Source organism: Acomys minous (genome assembly GCF_964271855.1).
Source record: "Acomys minous genome assembly, chromosome: 9".
Taxonomy (NCBI): Eukaryota; Metazoa; Chordata; class Mammalia; order Rodentia; family Muridae; genus Acomys; species Acomys minous.
The window spans coordinates 70,252,056-70,272,573 of NC_140490.1; the positions used below are offsets into that span (position 1 = coordinate 70,252,056).

The 20,518-nt window shown below is 41.5% G+C and overlaps 1 protein-coding gene across 3 annotated transcripts; it reads left to right on the forward strand.

The window, feature by feature from the left end:
* Positions 1-1,827: 1,827 nt before the first annotated feature.
* ZKSCAN8 (zinc finger with KRAB and SCAN domains 8) lies at positions 1,828-20,315 on the forward strand. 3 transcript variants are annotated; one of them, XM_084794761.1, is made up of 6 exons: positions 1,828-1,969; positions 6,439-6,941; positions 8,113-8,281; positions 10,781-10,872; positions 11,178-11,301; positions 12,486-20,315. In XM_084794761.1, exons 2-6 carry the CDS (start codon positions 6,522-6,524, stop codon positions 13,445-13,447), a joined length of 1,767 nt encoding a protein of 588 aa, XP_084650887.1. In that variant the 5' UTR covers positions 1,828-1,969; positions 6,439-6,521; the 3' UTR covers positions 13,448-20,315. The 3 variants fall into 3 exon arrangements, with proteins under 3 accessions (XP_084650887.1, XP_084650889.1, XP_084650888.1); XM_084794763.1 differs by lacking the exon at positions 11,178-11,301 and having other exon boundaries at positions 12,486-12,677; XM_084794762.1 differs by lacking the exons at positions 10,781-10,872; positions 11,178-11,301.
* The last annotated feature ends 203 nt before the right edge of the window (positions 20,316-20,518 follow it).

Below are 20,518 nucleotides of genomic sequence, written 5' to 3' on the forward strand. Positions count from 1 at the left end.
TGTCCATCTACCTAGATACAACACACCTGGAATAGAATTGCTTTTTCCTGCTTGGTTATAGTCTTATTCTTTTAAAAACTCACTCTGAGAATGGCTCTGCACACAGTCTGGATTCACCCTGACAGGTCCGACTTTGTTAAGCGTTCAATAAACTTCCATCTATCCAAGTCTGGTGTCTTAGTGGTCCGTGTGCAGCTATTCCTGAATCTCAGCAGTGATAAAGCCAGGAATGAGAATGAAGAGTCATCCTAGGAGATATGCTCACAGATACAGATGTCCTCTGGGGTTATAAACAGACTTAGCAAAGATATCTGTCAGCATCCTGAATCTAAAAATGCTGGTGAAATGAAAGGTGATTAAAACGGTGACAGAGGGAACCAAAGGCAATAATAAAAATGTGATGAACGTGACAAAGCTTTCAGAAGTAGCTCAGAGAACTCACACCGGGGAGAAGCTCTATAAATGTAATAAATGTGGAAAAATCTTCATTCAGTGATCACATCTTGTTGAACATTATAGAATACACACTGGAGTGAAGCCCTATAAATGTTCAGAGTATGGGAAAAATCTCAGTGGCCACATAGGTATTATTCAACATCAGAGAATCCACACAGCTGAAAACCCTATGCGAGGAAGACCTCTGGTTAAGTTTAGCTCTTATTAAATATCAGAGAATTTATATGGTAAATAAGCACTACTAAAAAGAGAAAAGGACTGAAAGTTCTTTAATGATCAGGCTTAAGTGGTGGTCAGAATTTACCTCAGAGCCCACGAGTGTCCTTAATGTGGGCAAAACATCAGTCATTATTTAAAAACTCTAATCAAACAATATGGGTCAAATATTCTTTATTTCTAATTTAGTTCAGTTTTGAAAGAAGAATCAACTCTTACTTCAGAGGTCTTTAACTTAGTGTGTGGGCTTATGTTTATAATCATAACACTTGGGAAAGTAAGACAGGAGATTCACCCTGAATTTGAGGCCACCTAGGCCTACAGAGAGACTCTAAGCAAACTAACAAAAACAAAAACAAAAAGTGGGACTATCCATTGTTCACTTGTGACCCAACCTTGACAATTCCTGGTTGACTATGACCCCTACCATCTGTTCTAGGTTTCACCTGGCCATTCAATACATGACACTAGGTTAGACAGTCAAATTTCCTCTATCTCCCCTACATGAGAATGAGACCCACCAGCTCCATTTTGACAAGGTAAAATAGATTAAAAAGTCATCTTCGAAATTAAAAAGTAAACCAACGTCCATTGCTTTTCACCATAAGTAATAGCCTAAATATTCTCTTTAAATCTTAAGTGAAGGGGGTGTGGTTATTTAGCAGAAGTTTTGTTGTTTCCAGTGATAAAATATCGTGAGGCTGAGAATACGTCACAATTAAAGGGAAAGCAGTGGTCAGTAGGAAGTTTGTAATGTAAGATGCACTACTACTGTTCCTAGGGACTATAATGGCTAAATTCCTCAATTTGCAGTGTGTGTTGGAAATCTGGAATAATTCATGAAGTATTAACAAGAAAGCACGGGGTATCCAAAAGGAATAAGGAGAATCCGTTAGGTATACTCTTGAGCCTCTGAATCTATGATCGGCCACACAACTGTTACACTTGCCAGCTGAAGCTCGAAGCTGACCAGGCAAAAGCTTAGGTGGCTTAAAGCTATGACACCTCTCAGGATATCCGCCATGGGCCTCCACCTGGCGTCCCTGACTGCCAGGAGGCGCGGCGCTCCGGCCCTTCGCGGGCCTACCATAGAGCTGTGAGACCTCCGAGGTTCCTAGAGAGCTTCCGGAAGTGGCTGTGGGGCAAGATGCGTGCTGGCCGGTTCTGCGGCTCCGAGGGTTTGGAAGTTAGCGGCTGGAGGGGTCCCGCCCGGGTTCGGTGTCCGTCGCGTCTCCTCGCGCGCTTCCCGGTCCGCGCTGTGCCGCCTCCCGCCCTCGGGCAGCGTGCGGAGCTCTCGGTGAGTGCGCTCGGCCGAGCAGGGGCGCGCGGGCGGCGGAGGCCCGAGCGCGGGGAACGAGCGGGTCGGCCGCGGGTCTGCGGCAGCCAAGCAGGCTCCAGCACCGGCCCCAACTTCCCTCGGGGTCGCTCGCTTCTTCATCGCCAGTCGTCGCGTGTTGTTTTGCTGTCGCTCTGACTTGCAAAGCACCCCCGTGTACCAACTGTTTCTACTCACAGTTCTGCCTTTCGGCCTCAACATTCATTTTTTTAAAGTTTTTTTTTCTTTTGAGACCTCTGCCACTTGTGAGAACCTTTGTTTTTTTGGTTTTTTTTTTGTTTTTTTTAACTTTTTTTTCTCTACCCATAAAAGAAGTGTTTTCAGAAAATGGTAGCTGGCAATGGCTGGACAGTTGTGGGCAAAAGAAATACTTTCAGTAATTCCGGGATAACAAAATTAAACCGTATTCAGAATACGTTGCTTACTTAATTTATTAAACTAAAATAGATGCTTGAAAACGTAGTGGGTTCTCATTTCCAAAACTCAAGTCAACCATGAGTAATGTAACCTTTGTCAGACATCTAAGCCGTTGACCCAACACCTGACAACATACTTCTTTCTGCTTGACAAATTCACAGCAGTCATTGCTTTAGCGAATGTGCACGTTTTGAGTTCCTTGTGGTTAAATATAAAAATGTAAGTTTTCAAGGCACTCCTTTAAGGAACCCATCCCCAGGATCGTGTGTGTGTGTGTGTGTGAGACCCTCTCCTGAGTGCCTTTTCTCCTAACCCTCATGCTTAAGCCTATATTATAATAACAAAATATCCAAAAGGAAAAAAATTCAGTGAATGCCATTTGAGATAACTACAAAGCATAGTGTTTGTTTCATCTTCTTTTCCCTGGTCTCTAAAACCTGGTTTGCATATCTTTCCTGGTTTGCATTCAGTGCGCAGACATTTCTCAAGCTTAATTAATATGAAAGGAAAACACATCTCCTGCAGCTGTTGAAAAGCCAGCATTGTTTGAGTTGTTCCTTCCTTGGTTGTCAAGGCTTTAACATTTTAGATCCAGGAGAAGCTTAAGATTGGTGCCTTTACTTTCATAAATCAATAAACCTGACTGGGTGTTCTAAGGATAATATGTAAGGATAGTGTTCATAGGTGCTTCCCAACATTGAAGTGTGTATGTACAAAATTATTAGAGGGGAGAATGCCTAGAGGACTAATTCCTTATTCCGCTCTGGATTTTTTTAATAAAGATTTATTTATTGTATATGAGTGCTTTATCTACAGAAGAGGGCATCAGATCACATTATAGATGGGTTTTGAGGCACCATGTGGTTGCTGGGAATTGAACTCAGGACCTCTGGAAGAGCAGGCAGCGCTCTTAACCACTGAGCCACCTCTCCATCCCCTCCACTCTGGATTTTAATATTGAGGAGGGAAGAGCTTGCTGGGGAAAAAAGACTTTTTAAAAGTTTAATATTAGTCATTTGAAAGAATGAAAGAGGGTCATGTGTGTGGTGCACGCCTGTAATTACCTATAGTACTCAGGACACTGAGCTTGGGAAGTCACTAGTTTGAAACAAGCCTGAGTTACAGAGTGAGACGTTGAGTTGGGTTGGAAGGATGAATAAGGTCCTCTCGTGCCAGTGCCGCAGAGCTCTAGAGCAGATGAGAGCACAACTTGCAGGAGTCAGTCCTCCCCACCGTGTGTGTCCTGGGAATATAAAGGTTGTCAAGGCTTGGCAGCAAGTGCCTTTACCTCCTCAGCTGTCTCCTAAACCTGGGTCTTTCTAACAGTAGAGTAGATAGACTGGATTATGGTCCCAACTTACTCCAGTTACAACTTCATGTTAACTTGATTACATCTACCTACTGTTAGCAAGTAAGGTGACACTCAGGTGCTACTTAGGTCACCTTTTGTGAAGATAGAGCTAGTAGCACTGTGGGACATGAATGAAAGAAGTCACCACTGTGGCCTATCTACATAAGAGCAGAGACCAGCAGTGCACATACGCCTCACAAGAAAACGGCATTCAGAGTGAGCTCTGTGCACCCGGGCTCCTGGCTGTAACCGTTGCTCTTACTACAAATGTAGACGTATTCTGGGTTGTGCTGTGATGTAAGTACAGCCCTCTAGCGTTCTTTAATTCTACCAGTAAGGTACGTTTTTCATGAGTATAAAATTAAGAGAGCAAAACTTTTTTGTAACCAATTAGGTACAGTTATGAGAAAAGTAGTATGTGTAGATATAAAGAGTAAGGAAAACAGTTTAGTAAATAATGAAAATAGTCGAACACTTAAATGAAATGAGCTATCGATATTCACAGACTGGAGAACGCTTGTTAAAGTGTCACTCCTAATGTGATATCAATACTGTTAAGATAGCATCTCTCAACTGCACTATAGATTCAACACAAGGTCAGTTCCAGTGTTATTGGGAATCAATAAGCTTATTCTAATATGTGTACCAAAAGACAGAACCAGCTAAGCCAAAACAGCTTCAGAAACACAAAAGTTGAAAGATTGGAGCTAATTGATTTTAACATTTGAAAATTCATCTCCAGATAGCTTTGTATCAAGAAAAGGTAGATTTACAGGTCAAGATAACAGAATAGAAACTCCAGAGATGGTGTTTAGAGTCTTTTTGTTTTTTCTTTTTCTTCTTTTCTTTTTCCTCTGATAGATGAAAAAGCAAGCAATTAAGTGTGTAATCCTTTCTGTGAGTGGTGCCAGAGCAGATTGTCATCTGTGTGCAGAAGGGGGACCTTAGCCATACCCCACTGCTGCAAAGAGTGACTCAAAACAGACCATAGACTTTAAAACCTAAAACTACAAACTTTAGAAGAAAACCTGTGTGATTTGGAGTTAAGCAGACATTTCTTAGATTTGATATCAAGTACAATCCTTTAAAAATTTTGGTATGGTTATGCTTCAAAAAATTACAAATATTAACTTAAAAGAATGGAAGGGAGTCAATATATGTAACTCGTGTATCTGTATCTAGAATATAAAAGGAATTCTCACAATCAATATATAAAACCTCAGTTGCAAAATAATACTGGGCAAAGTGTGATGGCACATGCATGTAATACCAGTGCCTGGCAGGTGGAAGCAACAGGATCGCCAGTCAAAGGTCAGCCTGTGCTACACGTTGGATTCCAGACCAGACTGGCTACATGATAAGACCCTGTCTCAACAGCCTAAGCAAGTTAAATAAATACATAAATAATTTCTATACTACATAAGTAAGTAATTGGTGATTAATGCCTGTAGTCCCATAACTTAGGAAGCTGAGCTGTGAGAATCACAAGTTAGATGCTGTCTTTGGTTATAGAATAAGACTGTCAGAAAACAAAAGCAAGGTGAGCCAAAACGTTTAAGTAGATACTTCACCAAAATATATGCGTTCAACATTGTTAGTAAGGAAACAAGTTAAAACTATGACACGTTACTATACACCTGTTATAGTATTTAAGTTTTGTAAATGCAATGTCAAGTGATAGTGGAATACAAAATATTACAGCCCCTTTGAAAAACAACTCAGCAACTTTTTAGATGCTACACTTAAGACTCAGCAATTTACTTCTTAATTCTGGGTTTTACACCACTGATTTAAAAACTGTTCACACAAGAACATGTGTGTACATAATCATGTAGTTTTATTTATAGTCAAGAATAGCAAACAACTCACCAGTAGGTAAATACTCATTTGTATAAGAATAAACAGATACAATATTTATTGATACCAGGTATCTTCTGCTAAGTAGAAGTTGTCCAACTCAAACACGGCTGTATTTCTATAACATTCTGGAAGGCCATTGGTGTATGGGTTTAGATTTGGGGATTGTAGATAAGACATTCTGATTCTTTGCAGACCCACTGCTCCAAATAGATTTCTGGGAGTAAGAGATGAAGTCTAAGAGTTGGTCCTGAGACAGGAGGGAGAATATGGAGCGTAAATGGGATGCTGAATCTTAGGTAGTGAAGAGGAAAGGGTTAGAAACATTGTTGAACTAGAGGATAGAGAAAGTACTCTCATCTATTGAGAATAAGAACAAGGTTGGCCAGGCGGTGGTGGTGCATGCCTTTAATCCCAGCATTCAGGACGCAGAGGCAAGTGGATCTCTGAGTTCAAAGCTAGCTTTGGCTACAAAGTGGAGTTCAGGACGAGAAACCCTGTCTCGAAAAACCTAAAAAAACAAAAACAAGGTTGAGAGCTGAAATACAAACAACAGTTGAAAGTGGCAGATGGGCAAGGTCCCACAAGGAGTGCCGTGAGTGGGCCTGAGAATGGCCTGACATTAAGTACAGAATTTCAGTTAGGCTGAGTCTCCATGCTCTCCATGCTCCGCCTGGAGCCCCTAAACAGAAAGACAAAGGAAGGGTTCCAACCTGGGTGGGTTTGCTGTGGCAGATTATTTAGGGGCTCTGGTTAGGTATGACTTGCCTTACCTTAACATACTTATCATTTTCTGTTCCGGAAGAAGTACGCTGGAAGTCCTCGGCAGACTTTTAAGAAGATACAGAAGGCCGAGGAAAGGGGCCTTTTCAGCTTTTCTGGCCCTCAATGGCTGCAGAATCAAGAAAGCCTTCTTCGGCCCCATCTCCACCAGACCAGTCTCCTGAAGAGGACCTTGTCATTGTCAAGATCGAGGAGGATCACGGTTGGGATGAAGAATCGAGTGTGCATGAAAATAACACACCTGGACAAGAGCTGTTTCGCCTGCGCTTCAGGCAGCTCTGCTACCAGGAGACATTAGGGCCCCGGGAAGCTCTGATCCAGCTCCGCGCACTTTGCCATCAGTGGCTGCGGCCAGACTTGAACAGCAAGGAGCAGATCCTGGAGCTGCTGGTGCTGGAGCAGTTCCTGACCATCCTGCCGGGGGAGCTGCAGGCTCTGGTTAAGGAACACCAGTTGGGGAATGGAGAGGAGGTGGTGACCCTGCTGGAAGACTTGGAAAGGCAGATTAATGTCCTAGGACAACCAGTAAGTAGCCGTGCGTGCTGTGACTGCATTCCCGGAAGCTCGGTGGAGACACATTGGCTTACATTGAGGAGTAGATTTTGTTGGTTGGTTTTGGTTTTGGTCTTGGTTTTTGGCTTTTGAGACAGGGTTTCTCTGTGTAGAACAGGCTGGCTTTGAACTCACAAAAATCTACCTCCCTGAGTTCTGGGATTACAGGCATGTGCCACCATGCCTGGCTTAAAGAGTAAATTCTACTCACTGGTTTCTTGTGAATATGGATGAAAATTACCCTAATTTTTCTTTTTGTAAAGGATAGAATCATTTTTTTATCCTCATAAGATCCCCACAGTTGTATTATTGCCCTTGCTTGCTAAATGGGACCATGATACATAAGCTTAAATTAGTTTTCTTCCGGGGTACCCGTTGTATCAATGGTCAGGGTTTCAGCCAAATGTTACCGTATTTTTGGCCTCTTATTTAAGGCATTGAAATAAAGACCCACACAAATTGTACAAGTAGCAAGGAAACACTATACAATGACAATAGTGCAAAGCAAGAAATAACAGTCAGGAGTGGCAGACCACCTAATTATCTGGGGCCGCTTCTTATGGGGTTTGAGTGAAAGAACACTGGTTGCTAACAGGCATGGTGAGGACGGTTCTTTGTTTTCTCAGGGAGACAGTTTGCCTAATTGCTCATGCTCTCAGTCTTGGTCTGCTTGGCACCCTTCCTTCCTTACCCAGATGTAACTGGGATATGACTGGCTACAAGCTAAGTTTCATAGTTTTTCGGGGAAGGAGAAATTTATCCCATTGTTGAGAGTAGAGTGTAGGCACAGCTCAGTGCAGGTAGGGGTCCTGGATCACTAGCAGGGGCTGTGTTCATTGGTCAGAGGAGGTGGCCCTGTTTGAGTTATCTGTGTTATCCATTCTGTATCCTAGAGTTAGAGCGCAAAATATTGGTGTTTAATATAGTAGAGAAATATCAACAGAGTTTTTTTCTTCAGTACTGAACAGAAACCAATGCTTTCTTTCCGTGTTAATGCAGTGTCCTTGCCGCTCTAGGAAGTAAATGCCGTCATACTGCCTCCTTTCCCACGTGTGAGCATCCACCAAAGGCATTGACTCTACTGCCGCCTTCTCTTCCTCTCTCAAGGGAATTCTCTGTAACTCCACTGTCCCACTGTTTCTAGGTCTCAGCTCATACGCAGGGGCACAGAGTGCTCTGGGAGGAAGTCGTACCTTCAGAACCTGCACCAGAACCTTCCGGTGTTCAGCTCCAACCCATGGCAACCATGCATAAATCTCCAGTGTTCCAGAAGCCACAGGACAGAGGAGAGAGGCCAAATTTCACTTATAAGGGTGAGGAAAGTAGAAAGGAAAGAGACATATTTGGAGTACCTGTGTCATTGAGGGGCTAGCATCAATGTTTGAGCAGTCCCAATATTCTGGGTTCGAATGTTTATAGAAATAGTAGGTAAACTTTTCCTCTGCAGCTAAACATCTGGTCACCCCAGGTGGGGCACAAAAGACACACCAAAGAAAACAGTTTACTGAAGACTAACTTGTGAACCAACGATTAGTTAGGCGTTGGCTGAAGAATTTTTTACAGGAACATGGTGGCTTAGCAGCAGCTACACCATTGAAGAAATCTCTTAGTGCCAGTTAAGTGCCTACTTGGGAATGGGGAGGGGCTCATGACCTTCCTGACTTGCTACAGAACTGATTGGGCCCAGTCTTTTGCAGGTCTTAGGTCTGCAGTCTCGGGGCTGAGAGCTCAGGAGGGTGATGGCCATGTCACGCCCAGAGGACAGTAGACCATCAGTTCTAGTGGTAAACTTACGAACAAAGAACTTAAGGGTTTTTGTTTTTTAAGTGAGTTTGCCCATTTGTTACCCCAGTACATTTACAGCAGATATTTTTTTAAAAGATTTTGCTAGTATCAGTATTTTATTTGCAAGTACTTTTTTTTTAATGACAGCATTTTTGATAACCAAAATAAGTGACACGGGAATTGTGGTGCTGACCTAATCCACAGCTCATGCTCGTGTTTTGCCAGTTGTCCCAGTGTTTGTTCTGGTCCTGAGCCCACGCACAGCCATAGTGCAGTTACTCATAACTCTTCTTCAGTGTCGCCTAATATAGCTTTTTTTTTTTTTTTTGCATTATTTCTTAGTCATTCTTTTCATGACCTTAACAGTTTTAAAGAACATAGATTAGAATTAGTAGAATGGATGCAAATTGGGTTTGTTTGATATTTTTCTCATTTAGGTTGTACATATTTGGCAAAAAAAAAAATCCGATATTTAATCTATTGTGATGTTATCTTTGATGACTTCAGATTAATTGTGCTAGGTTAGTCACTATAAAATTACTGTTCCTCCCTTTATAATTAAGTAATTTAGAAATTCTCATGAAGCTGTGTAAAAATCTAAGTCTTAACTAATCAAACATGTTACTAAAACAGTAGTTTTAGTATTTATTGATTTTTTTTTTTACTTTATTGAAGCTTCTCAAGTGAGTCAGTGATTACTAAAACAGTTAAAAATGTCACTTTCTCATTCCTTCCATCCACATTGTTGCATTGTTAGAGAAAACATTCACTTCTTTCCCTTCTAGTTTACCAGTGGGTGCACATGTGGAGGCTAGAAGTTGTGTTGGATACCTTCTATTTCTCCCCACCTTATTTTATTATTGTCATTGGTGTATATACATAGGCATCCACCTTGAGCACCGTTGCCCCCAAGTTCTCTCTGGCCCCTCTACCATATTTTTTGAGATGGGGTCTTTCCCTGAACTTGTAGGTCCATATCAGCTAGGTTACCTGACCTGCACTGCCAGGATCTGCCTGTCTCTGTTCTCTGCCAACCCCCAGCTCTGGGGCTACAAACATAGGGCTTTTATGTGGGTGGTGGGATTCTGAACTTACGACCTCATACTTCCACAGAAAGCACGTTACCACTGAGCCATCGTTCCAGCCCCGAGAGTGTGTGGAGGCATGGGTGGCTGTGGCTGTGTTGTTTTAGAAAGTGCTGAGTACCTTAAGTCAGCGTCTTATTCATCCAAGGCAAACATTCTTCATTGAGCTGTTTAGAAATAGCTGATTTTTAGCAGAACACCATATTCTAGGCTGTTTGTCCTTGTTTGGTTTGGTGTTTTTTTCATTTATGGGATTTATAATACTTTGTTTTATATAAGTGAATTTTTTTGCGTTTTGAAACAGGGTGTGTGTAGTCTTGTCTAACCTAGAACTCACTGTGTAGGTCACCTGGTCTCCAGCGTGTGGTGGGCCTCCTACTTCTACCGTGAGTGCTGGGCTGACACCTCTGCCACCCAACCAGCATATAAGTGAATTTTTCATATTTCTAAAGAAACAGCACTGGCTAATTCTATAGTTCTTGGCCAACGGCCTAAATCCTGTTGCCCAAGATATCAGTTGTCTAACTGCAAGGCTGGCATTGGTGACAAGATGCTTGATATCCATGAGAAGCAGGCAGCAGCAGCCACGGCAGGTACCAGAAAGGTGGCAGACTTACTAGAGGTTGGTTGGTTCTCACATTCAGTTTTCTAGGACATCAAGATCTAAAGGACTGCTATACACAAACACAAAGACAGTACTATTGGTAGAGAAGAAATTAGAAAGCAGATCCTGCTAGGAAATCAGTGTACTTTGTTCATTTGACCCTGTTCTATGGGCATTCGTGGATATGGACCAGAGTCCAAGATGTCGACACTTTATGTGTAAAAATCTTGGCATATAGATGCTGAAAATAAATAAATAAATAAATTTGGATAAGTGAATGCCAACCCCCACACCTATATAGTGAGACTAGTCAATTCATAGCTCCTTTCTCCTCTCAGCCATGTCTACTTCTCAGAGTCCTACTCCTTCCCACAAAGGAAGTTCTGGAGATCAGGAGGTGACAGCTAGACTTCTCACTGCAGGGTTCCAGGTGAGTTGTGCTCCCTCTCACTAAAAGCCCAAGTCTGTGTCCAACAATATCACAGCAAATGCCCATATCTTGTCTGTAGTGCTGTGTGTTTAAGAACTTTTTCTGAATCTTCTTGCTTAGTAACAAACCAATCTGATCTCCCCCACTAAATCTAGTGCCCTTTCCTCTTCTTTCCAGTTTTTCACCCCCCTTTGCATAACACATTCCTGCTTCCTCACCTCTCTTACCACTGTAGTTATCTCCAACACTGGATTTGAGCTATGGAACCTTTTTAGGCCCCAAATGAGGGTCTTGTTTTGTTTCAGACTTTGGAAAAGATCGAAGACATGGCTGTGTCTCTTATTCGAGAGGAGTGGCTTCTTGCTCCATCACAGAAGGATCTGAATAGGGATGACAGGCCCGAGAAACACAGAGACACGTTCTCCCTGGGTAAGGAGGGCTGTAGTTATTATAACTTAAGAAGCTTTTCTTTGTTTTGTTTCTGGAGGCTTTATAAGATTTCTGGAGGACTTAGTTGAACTTCAACTCAAGGATGCAGAACTGTAGAGATGGCTCAGTGGTTATGAGTGCTTCCTTCTGGGACTGGAGAGATGGCTCAACAGTTGAGAGCACTGGCTGCTCTTCCAGAGGTCCTGAGTTCAATTCTCAGCAACCACATGGTGGACCACAACCACCTATAATATGATCTGATCTGGAATGTAGGCTCTATATAGAGCACTCATATACATTAAATAAATCTTTGCTGGGCAGTGGTGGCACATGCCTTTAATCCTAGCACTTAAGCGGTAGAGGCAGGCAGGATCTCTGTGAGTTCAAGGCCAACCTGGTCTACAGAGTGAGTTCCACAACAACCAAGGCTACATAGAGAACCCCTGGCTCAAAACAACAAGAGTGCTTTCTGCTCTTCCAGAAGACTAGCGTTCTGTTTCCAGGGTCCACATCAGGCACCTCATAACCACAAGTAACTATAACTCTAGGGACCTCTGCAGATACCATACATATATGACACACATAGTTACAAATTTGCTTTTATTTTTTTTTAATCTTAAAGAAAAGAAATTCAGAATTCAAGAGATGGACATTAGATTGAGACTTCTTGAGATCTCAAATGAAACATTTTGTTCTCTAACCCAGAATTCCTTGCAGTTTGTACATGTTTAGTAAATACTGCTTATTTTGCCAGTTAGAAATTGACATCTCTGTAGTACTCCCTGAGTTCACACCTTTTTTCCAGTTCCCATTGGACCATCGTTGGAATGTGTCTGTCACCTGAGCCAGTTGTACTTCCCTGTCAGGACTGTGTGGCTCATTCTCTCCCACGCAGTAGATCTTGTAGGGGTTCTTTATCTCTTCCTACCTGCCAACTTACACTTCTCAGTTGATCACTTTCCAACTTTATTCATCTACCAGGAAAGCCTTTTTTCCTGACACCTCTTCCCCAGTTGGCTTTTGTTTGCTACTTCTGCGTGATCAGCCTGCATTTATCTCTCCCTATTTTTGATAGAAAAAATTATATGCACTTGTAGGTTCCATGAAAACTTCATTTCTCCCTCTCTTCTAGTATAAAAAATAGAAAGTGACCGTAATGATTGTTTACTACATGTTTATTTCAGATGGTGAGACCAGACTTGAGAACAAAGAATTATTTTCAAAACAGGTAATATCTACCAGAATCCAGCCACATGGAGAGGCAGCTGCCAAGTGCAGCGGGGATGTTATCGTGGGTCTTGCACATGGAGAATCCCGAGACCTTCTGGGCAGATTAGAGAGGCAGCAGGGAAATCCCACACAGGAGAGACGGCACAGATGTGATGAGTGTGGGAAAAGCTTTGCTCAGAACTCAGGCCTTGTCCGCCACTGGAGAATCCACACTGGAGAGAAGCCCTATCAGTGTAACGTGTGCAGTAAAGCCTTCAGTTACAGATCAGCCCTCCTTTCCCATCAGGACATCCACAACAAAGTAAAGCGTTACCACTGCAAAGAGTGTGGGAAGGCCTTCAGTCAGAACACGGGCTTGATCCTGCACCAGAGAATCCACACCGGGGAGAAGCCTTATCAGTGTAACCAGTGTGGAAAGGCCTTCAGTCAGAGTGCAGGCCTTATTCTGCACCAGAGGATCCACAGTGGGGAGAGACCATACGAATGTAGTGAATGTGGAAAAGCTTTCAGTCATAGTTCACACCTAATTGGACATCAGAGAATTCACACCGGGGAGAAACCCTATGAGTGTGATGAATGTGGGAAAACCTTCAGACGAAGTTCACATCTTATTGGCCATCAAAGAAGCCACACAGGGGAGAAGCCCTACAAATGCAGTGAGTGTGGGAGGGCCTTCAGTCAGAAATCAGGCCTTATTGAACATCAGAGAATCCATACTGGAGAACGGCCCTATAAGTGTAAAGAGTGTGGGAAAGCTTTCAATGGGAACACTGGTCTCATTCAGCATCTGAGAATACATACAGGGGAGAAGCCCTATCAGTGCAGTGAGTGTGGGAAAGCCTTCATTCAGAGATCAAGTCTCATTCGACATCAGAGGATCCACAGTGGAGAAAAGCCTGAAACCCCAGGAGTTTAGGGAAAGCTTTCGTTATAGTTTGAGCATTATTCATCATTAGAGAAACTATGTAGTAGTGGGAAAGTCTAGTGAAAGGGGGCAGAGTCTGTAGTGGTAACAAAGCTAAGAGTAGCACTTGGGTAGTTTGGGCTCAGTCCCTGATAGGAGCTGATTAGCTTGACTGTCTTTGGAGGCGTTTGATGATGCAGAGCCCCAGCAGCTCTATGTTTTGTCTTTCCCATGAGGAGCTGTTAAGTTCGAGAGGGACCACTCCTAGCTTCTCTGTTTCTTCCCATTTCCTATGGTCATTTTCTGTTATCCCTCTGAAGGTGCCCTAGTAAATCCTAATCTAAGAAGCTGCTTGAGTCCAAGGCAACCTCAATGAGACTAAGATTTGTACCTAGCTTCCTAATACCCTACGTAGAGGGAAATTGTTAATCACTTAAATACTCGTAGATAGATAGAAATCCATATTCCTCTACAAACTCAATGCTATAGTTTTAACAGCAGTCTAGAACTTTTCTTCATTTAGCACCTTTGCTGACTCCATTGAGTCCCTGAGCATCTGTACATATCCTTCACCACGCCCAGTCTCAGTACCTGTGTCAACAAAGGAAGTGGACGTATTAGGATGGTAGGAGTGACGGAAAGAACCAGGTGAGTGGAGACTCAGCCTGGCTGTTCTTGAGCATGCACAGTTGTACCTCAAGGTGACTTCTGACTCTCCTGCCACCTCTACTGTGCTTTGAAAAATATTTGCACTATCAAAGTTTTGGCACCCCATAGGAGACAGAGGAGCTTGAAAAAGACATTAAAATCTTTACAAATAATAGACACCATCCTTTTTTTGGCCCATTAGGGTACTTATCAGTCTATATAAACTCACTGACTACATGGTTAGCCTGGACCAACTTTCTCAGATATCCTCTGCAGCTCCATCATCATCTTCCATCTGTTTCCTTCCATTTGCATATCTTCAGTATCCATAGTGGTAATCTGTCAGATACCTCACTTCTGATTCCTCATTCTTCTGAATTCTGGCACACTCCATCAGTCCTCTAACAAAGACACACTCACTGTCACCAGGCACTGTATTTCACCTCTGAAGCCTCAGCAAAACATAGGATCTTGTGTAAAGTAATGAGAATGGTTTTAGAATAACACACCAGATCCTGTGCATCTAAAATGTAGTGTCTTCTCAGTTAAGTAATTATACGTATTACTTAATAAATACTTGTTAAAATACATATTCTAAAGTACTATTTTTCTAGTAGTGCTACTAGTCCTCCAAATATTGGGAACATTCTTAGAATTCTTATTTAATGAGGAGCAAGAAAACTATCTTGTGTTTGACTATTTGGTTAGATAGTGGGGTCGGAGCTGAATAACTTTTTCTTTACAACATTAACCCTCACACTTAAAATTATTCCATTAATCTTACTCAGAAGACACATAAGTAGGTTCTGATGACATCTCGGGGGCGGGGGGGGGGGGGACTGACCCTGTGACTGTCCTACAAAGGGCCATCTTAGTTTCTGTGGTTAACTTTCTCAGAACAGTCCTTTGATTATTCTTTATTTTTCTTATCCTCCTATCTGTTTGCCTCCTTCCTGTTTAATAGAGTTTACCATTCCTAACTCTTCGCTAACACTCTCAACCACTGAGCCATCTCTCTAGCCCCAACCAAAAAAAAATTTTTTTTTAAAGATGGTCTAAAAAGTTTAAGACACCAGAAGCAGGTAAATCAGCCTGTATGTCTGTACCCTTGCTTCCTGCTTGGGTTGTGCCTCTCTGTATGACAGAATTTCTATGTAGGGCAGTGCTCCCTTGTGTGAAAGTTACATGAGATGAGAGTATTGTCAGAGAAGGTAGATGTCTCTGTGTGTGCATATGTGCACGCCCACACCTTTCATATACTTTTCTGGAGCATCTGCCTTCGTTTCCAAGAAATTGCCCTTTTATAGCAATTGTACCCAGAGTAATGTGTAGCAGCTCACGTCAATCTCAGAATTACTAAGCATCTAGCAGAAGTCCAGAGAAAAAAGAATATAATTGGGGATATTAATGTTATACTGGGGTGAATATGAAAAAATGTTCTCATTTTAAAATGAGTTATTGGAGCCATTATGGCGAGGCACACTTTAGTCATAGCACTCAAGAGACAGAGGCAAAGGGGCGAGCCTGGTCTGCATAGTAAGTGCAAAGCCAGTCTTAAATATAGTGAGCTCAATCTTAAAAAGTGAAAGGAAAAAAATCAGGAGTGGAGAAATGGCTTAGCATTTCAAATTCAGGCTGTTCTTGCATAGGACCCTTGGGTTCAGCTCCCAACACCCATATTGGATGGCTTGCAACTTCCTGTAATTCCAGCTCCAGGGGGATCCAGCATCTTTGGCCTCCACAGGCAACTGCACACAGATAGACATATACATATATACATTAACGTAATTACAAATAATAAAAAATATAAATGAGTTATCAAAGCTAATTCAGCACATGTATAGAAAAGGCCAACTGTTATAGCCTATGATAATAGAAAAGGCTGTAAAGTCTTCGAAGAAATACCTAGAAGTCATTTTCAGTCTTGAATTCAAGCAGCAATCAACCTATATGACATTATTTAGAGCTCTTAACTATCAGTGCCATTCATTGAACTTTTATCCTATAGAGCCAAATTTTTTCTTTCCTTCTGAAATGAACTGTTCACCAGTGCTACCTCCTCCCTTCCCTAGTTTCTCATTTTAGGATCTGGCATGGTAAAGTGGTTCTCCCCTAACTCACTTGCCATCAGCGTTCTACTGGGAGAAACTTCTGAGGTTTCAAAGAATTTCTCCATGAGGCCAGTTAGCTATTCAGAAGTGTGGCAGTTGATTCTAATATGGACCAGTATAGCTTTGCTCTTGTTTTTACATGTCTGTTTTGTTTTGTTTTGGAGCATTTGCTATGAACTAAACCCTAAGTTTAACATGTATTTGACTTAAGAGCTAATATCACATGCCCCATTTTTAGATGATAAAACAGAAGATTAGAGAACTAACCAACGTCACAGAGCCAGCAAATGACAAGATTCTAGCCTATACAGCCTGGTGCTAGACACTGATGACCAACTGATTAAACTCTGGCCAGCCCAATAAAACCATGTGCCCCTGGTCCTAAGAGAAAGTAGGTCAAATAATGTGCGTAGAGGGGATCCACTGCAGTTACTGGAAAATTGGCTTTCAATACTATTTGGAATGAGAACTCTTTAGACATAGGTATCATGATTCTTAGTACAAGAAAGGTAACTTCTATCAGTAAAGCATGCATAAAAGACTAACTAAGAGGGCAAAGCAGTAACAACTTACTGACTCAAATACATTTCTCTGTAGACTGCCTAAGGGGAAGAGGAGTGAGCAGATTCCATGGTGGGCAGGTGGGCAGGTGGGCAGGTGGGCAGGTGACAGTAATAAGTTGATCCACAGCTTACAGTGAGAAACCTTTTAAGGTCCTGCCCATTTCCAGTCACCATTCTGTGTGCCTTGTATTCTTGATTTTTCAGATATGTTACTCATTTGAACCCATTTCTGCCTTAGCTCTTAAAATATTTCTTATTGGTTTTCATAGTCACTGTTGCACTAAAATATATGTAGAATGGCTAGTGTATACATTAAGGCTTTATGTTATTGTTTTCCTTTTTTTTTTTTTTTTTTTTTTTTTTTTTTTTTGGTTTTTTGAGACAGGGTTTCTCTGTGTAGACTTGGCTGTCTGGACTCACTTTGTAGACCAGGCTGGCCTAGAACTCACAGTTATCCGCCTCCTGAGTGCTGGGACTAAAGGCGTGTGCCACCACGCCCAGCTGTTGGCTGTTGTTTTCCTTCTTAATCTCATTATATTTCATAATGTTGATTTTCCCAATATGTGATGGCTATTTGTGGTCGTCATCTTGAGTACTACTAGATTCTTGGGCTTTTCATTGGTAGACAGCCATTGTTGGACTAACTGGACCTCTGCTTGTAAGCCATTTTAATAAATCCCCTTTATATGTTTTTTCCCATTCTATAAGTTCTGTTCTAGAGAACCTGAGCAGTACAGATTTTCATACCAGAAGTGGTCCTATTTTAAAGTATTTGGAATAGGCTTTCCAGTTTGCCAATACCTACAGTTATTGAGACCTCTCAGAAACTCAGTGTGTTTTGAGAGCCTATGGTGTGAACTCTTTTACAATGCATTTGATTATCCTGATTCACCAGTTATGAGAGGCAAGAGATTTGGTGACTGTATATAAAACTTGACACTTTGTAGAAAATTAAAGAAAATGATGGTACTGGTTGGTTGCTTCTGGAGTCTCTGGATAAATTGACAAAGGAAAAGAATGTACTGCTTAGTAAAATTAACCAATTTCTACTATCTCAGAACATAACGAAAAACAACAATGTACTCAGTGATAAAAGTGGCCAGCTCCAGATCCGCCTAAATAGTCTAAGGGCTTCTAAATGTGCCCTGGAGGAGATCCTCCAGCCGTCACAGCTCAGGTGAGGCGAGCCACAAAGAAAAGTCAGTCCCAGCCTCAGAGGGTAGCAGTGGGTAAAGTAAGAGCATTCATTGGTAAAGACCGTGGCCCTGTAACTTAGGGTGGAGGTGTGTGGGAGGGCCCGGTGAAGGCTAAGAACTTTCAACTCTCATATTCTCACAGGTTGATCTCACCTGAGGGAGTATCTCTACCTCCAACAGAAAATGTACTCCCACCCCTCAAATACTGCCTTTTCTGCCTTTGAGGAAATGCAGAATGGGTAGTAGAGGAAGGTAGTTATAAATACCAACTAAGGCCATGTGACCAGCCACAGAAGTGAGGATTATAATTGTCAGGATGGTTTCTGTCTTATTTTGTTAAGAATATTTTTGTACAAATATTTGTATTTTCTTTCTCCAACTTCTTTATCATGTAATGTAACATCGATTAAGAGAATATCTGTAGCTACAGTAGTTAGTTTTGAAATACAAAATGAATGTCATCAAAGGACCTTGCCATCTATTCTAAATTCATAACGTATTTGAAGTTGTGCAAGGGATAGTTTTAACATGGTAGGCATGACTATGACCTGATTAAATATATAATGTATTTGCAATTGTACATGGGATAGTTATATCATGCTAGGTGTAATTATGACCTGGTTATTATTTTCATTTGGAAATTAAGCATGGCATAAGGAGATATGATTGCGTCAAGTTGGCAAGAGGTGAACATGAGATGGCTCTTCTTAGTTGTCAACTTGACTACATTTGGAATTAACTAAAACTACTGGACACACCTGTGAGGGTTTTTTTGTTTGTTTGTTTGTTTGTTTTGTTTTGTTTTCCCTAAACTAAATCATTTCAAGTGAAAAGACTTACCTTTAATCTGGATCTTTTGAAGTGGGAAGATCCACCTTTAGTCCTGGCCACTTGTGATGGCAGCCTATGTAAGGACATGGAGAAGCAAGCTTTTGGTCTTGCGTCCTTGCTCTGGCAAGGCCATGCCTTCGCTAGAATTAGAGCCTTCTTCTCCAGGTTCTGGGAATAATGAAGACCAGGTGAGACATCCAGCCTAGTGGAATAAACAACTGCTGGGTCCTTGGGCCTTCTATTGGTAGACAGCCGTTGTTGGACTATCTTGACCACAAACTGTAAGCTACTCTAGTAAATTCCCTTTCTCTACACACATGGAGATCCATTCTCTGAGGTCTGTTCTCTAGAGGCCTTGACTAGTACACCATACTTCAAGAATTCACCTTTCTTGTCTCATGGTATCTTTTTACGTCATTTCTCTTCAATATCTAACTTTTCTTTATTAGTCTTTTTTTCTCCTCTATACTAAAAGTAATCTTCATATCCTGCTTTTACTCATTTTTTCTGTGTCCCTGTTTGTCTGTTTTGTTATTTCATGTATTTGAGTGACTTCATATTCCCCACTTTGTATGTCATCTTATTGCTTGGGAAATTTTCCTCAGTTACCTACACACCCTGATATTTGAAACTAAAACTTGCCATTCTTCTCCTTCAGTTTGTATTTTCCTTTAAAATAGATATCATTGCTAAATGCTGGTATCCTAAAATAGAATCGTTGCCTTTCGTGTTTCCCATCCTAACCTTGAAGTTATCCATTCACCTTTTTCTGCCCTCCACTAGAAGGCTAGAATCTTGCTGACCTCTCTCATATTCTTCTTGAGGCTTGTTTTTATTGTTGCTTAGGTTTTTGTTTTGTTTTTATTTCTACCATACCTTATAGTATTCCACATAGATCCACATGTAGTTTCAGGTTACTATAATTCCCTTCAGTATTGACAACTTACATAACATTTCTAAAATGATCCTCAAACTCCATTTTCATGGTATCTCATTTTTACTCAGCCCCTAGCAGGTAATTCTCTCACCAGTGTTCTATAGCCTGTTCTTACCTGATTCAGCTTTCATCACTCTCTGCCATGTTTACATCACATTCAAACCTCCTACAGCTTTCTACTGTTGTCTCACAGCCTTTGCCTCTGTGCCTTTCTCTAGTCTCCCTCCTCCCCTCTACCCCCACTTCCCCACCACCCCACTTAAATTATTCTTTTAACTCACTTGCTTTATGTCTTTTGAGACAGCACCTCCTGATTGAGTTCACCTCACGCCAAGATCTTTCCTTATTCTGTTCTACCTGAGCACTTAACTTTCAAGTTTTACTGTGATCCATGCACTTAACTAATACCTTGCTCTGTAATTATTTTCTAGCAGTCTGTATAGCAGTTTCACATTTTTATTTATTTCCAAAACTAAATTGTAAGCTCCTTGAGGGCAGGGATGGTAACTGTAACATTTGTATCACTGCACTCTCTTAGTGCCTAGTACAGTGCTGAGCACACAGTAGGTGTTTAATAAATGCTTGTTGAATTATTGTGTGGATTTTGTGATATTAAAATGTTCAAGGGTTTTCAGTGATGTGTACTATTTAGTGCACTTTAAAACTACAGAACTGTCTCCATAAAGTACTAGAATACATCAAAGTCTTCCTGTATCAAGGAGTAATGCGGGGGGAAAAAATCTAGGAAGGTCTATGTAAAATCTCAAAGACGTTTCCAAAGTTAACAAAAAACCTAA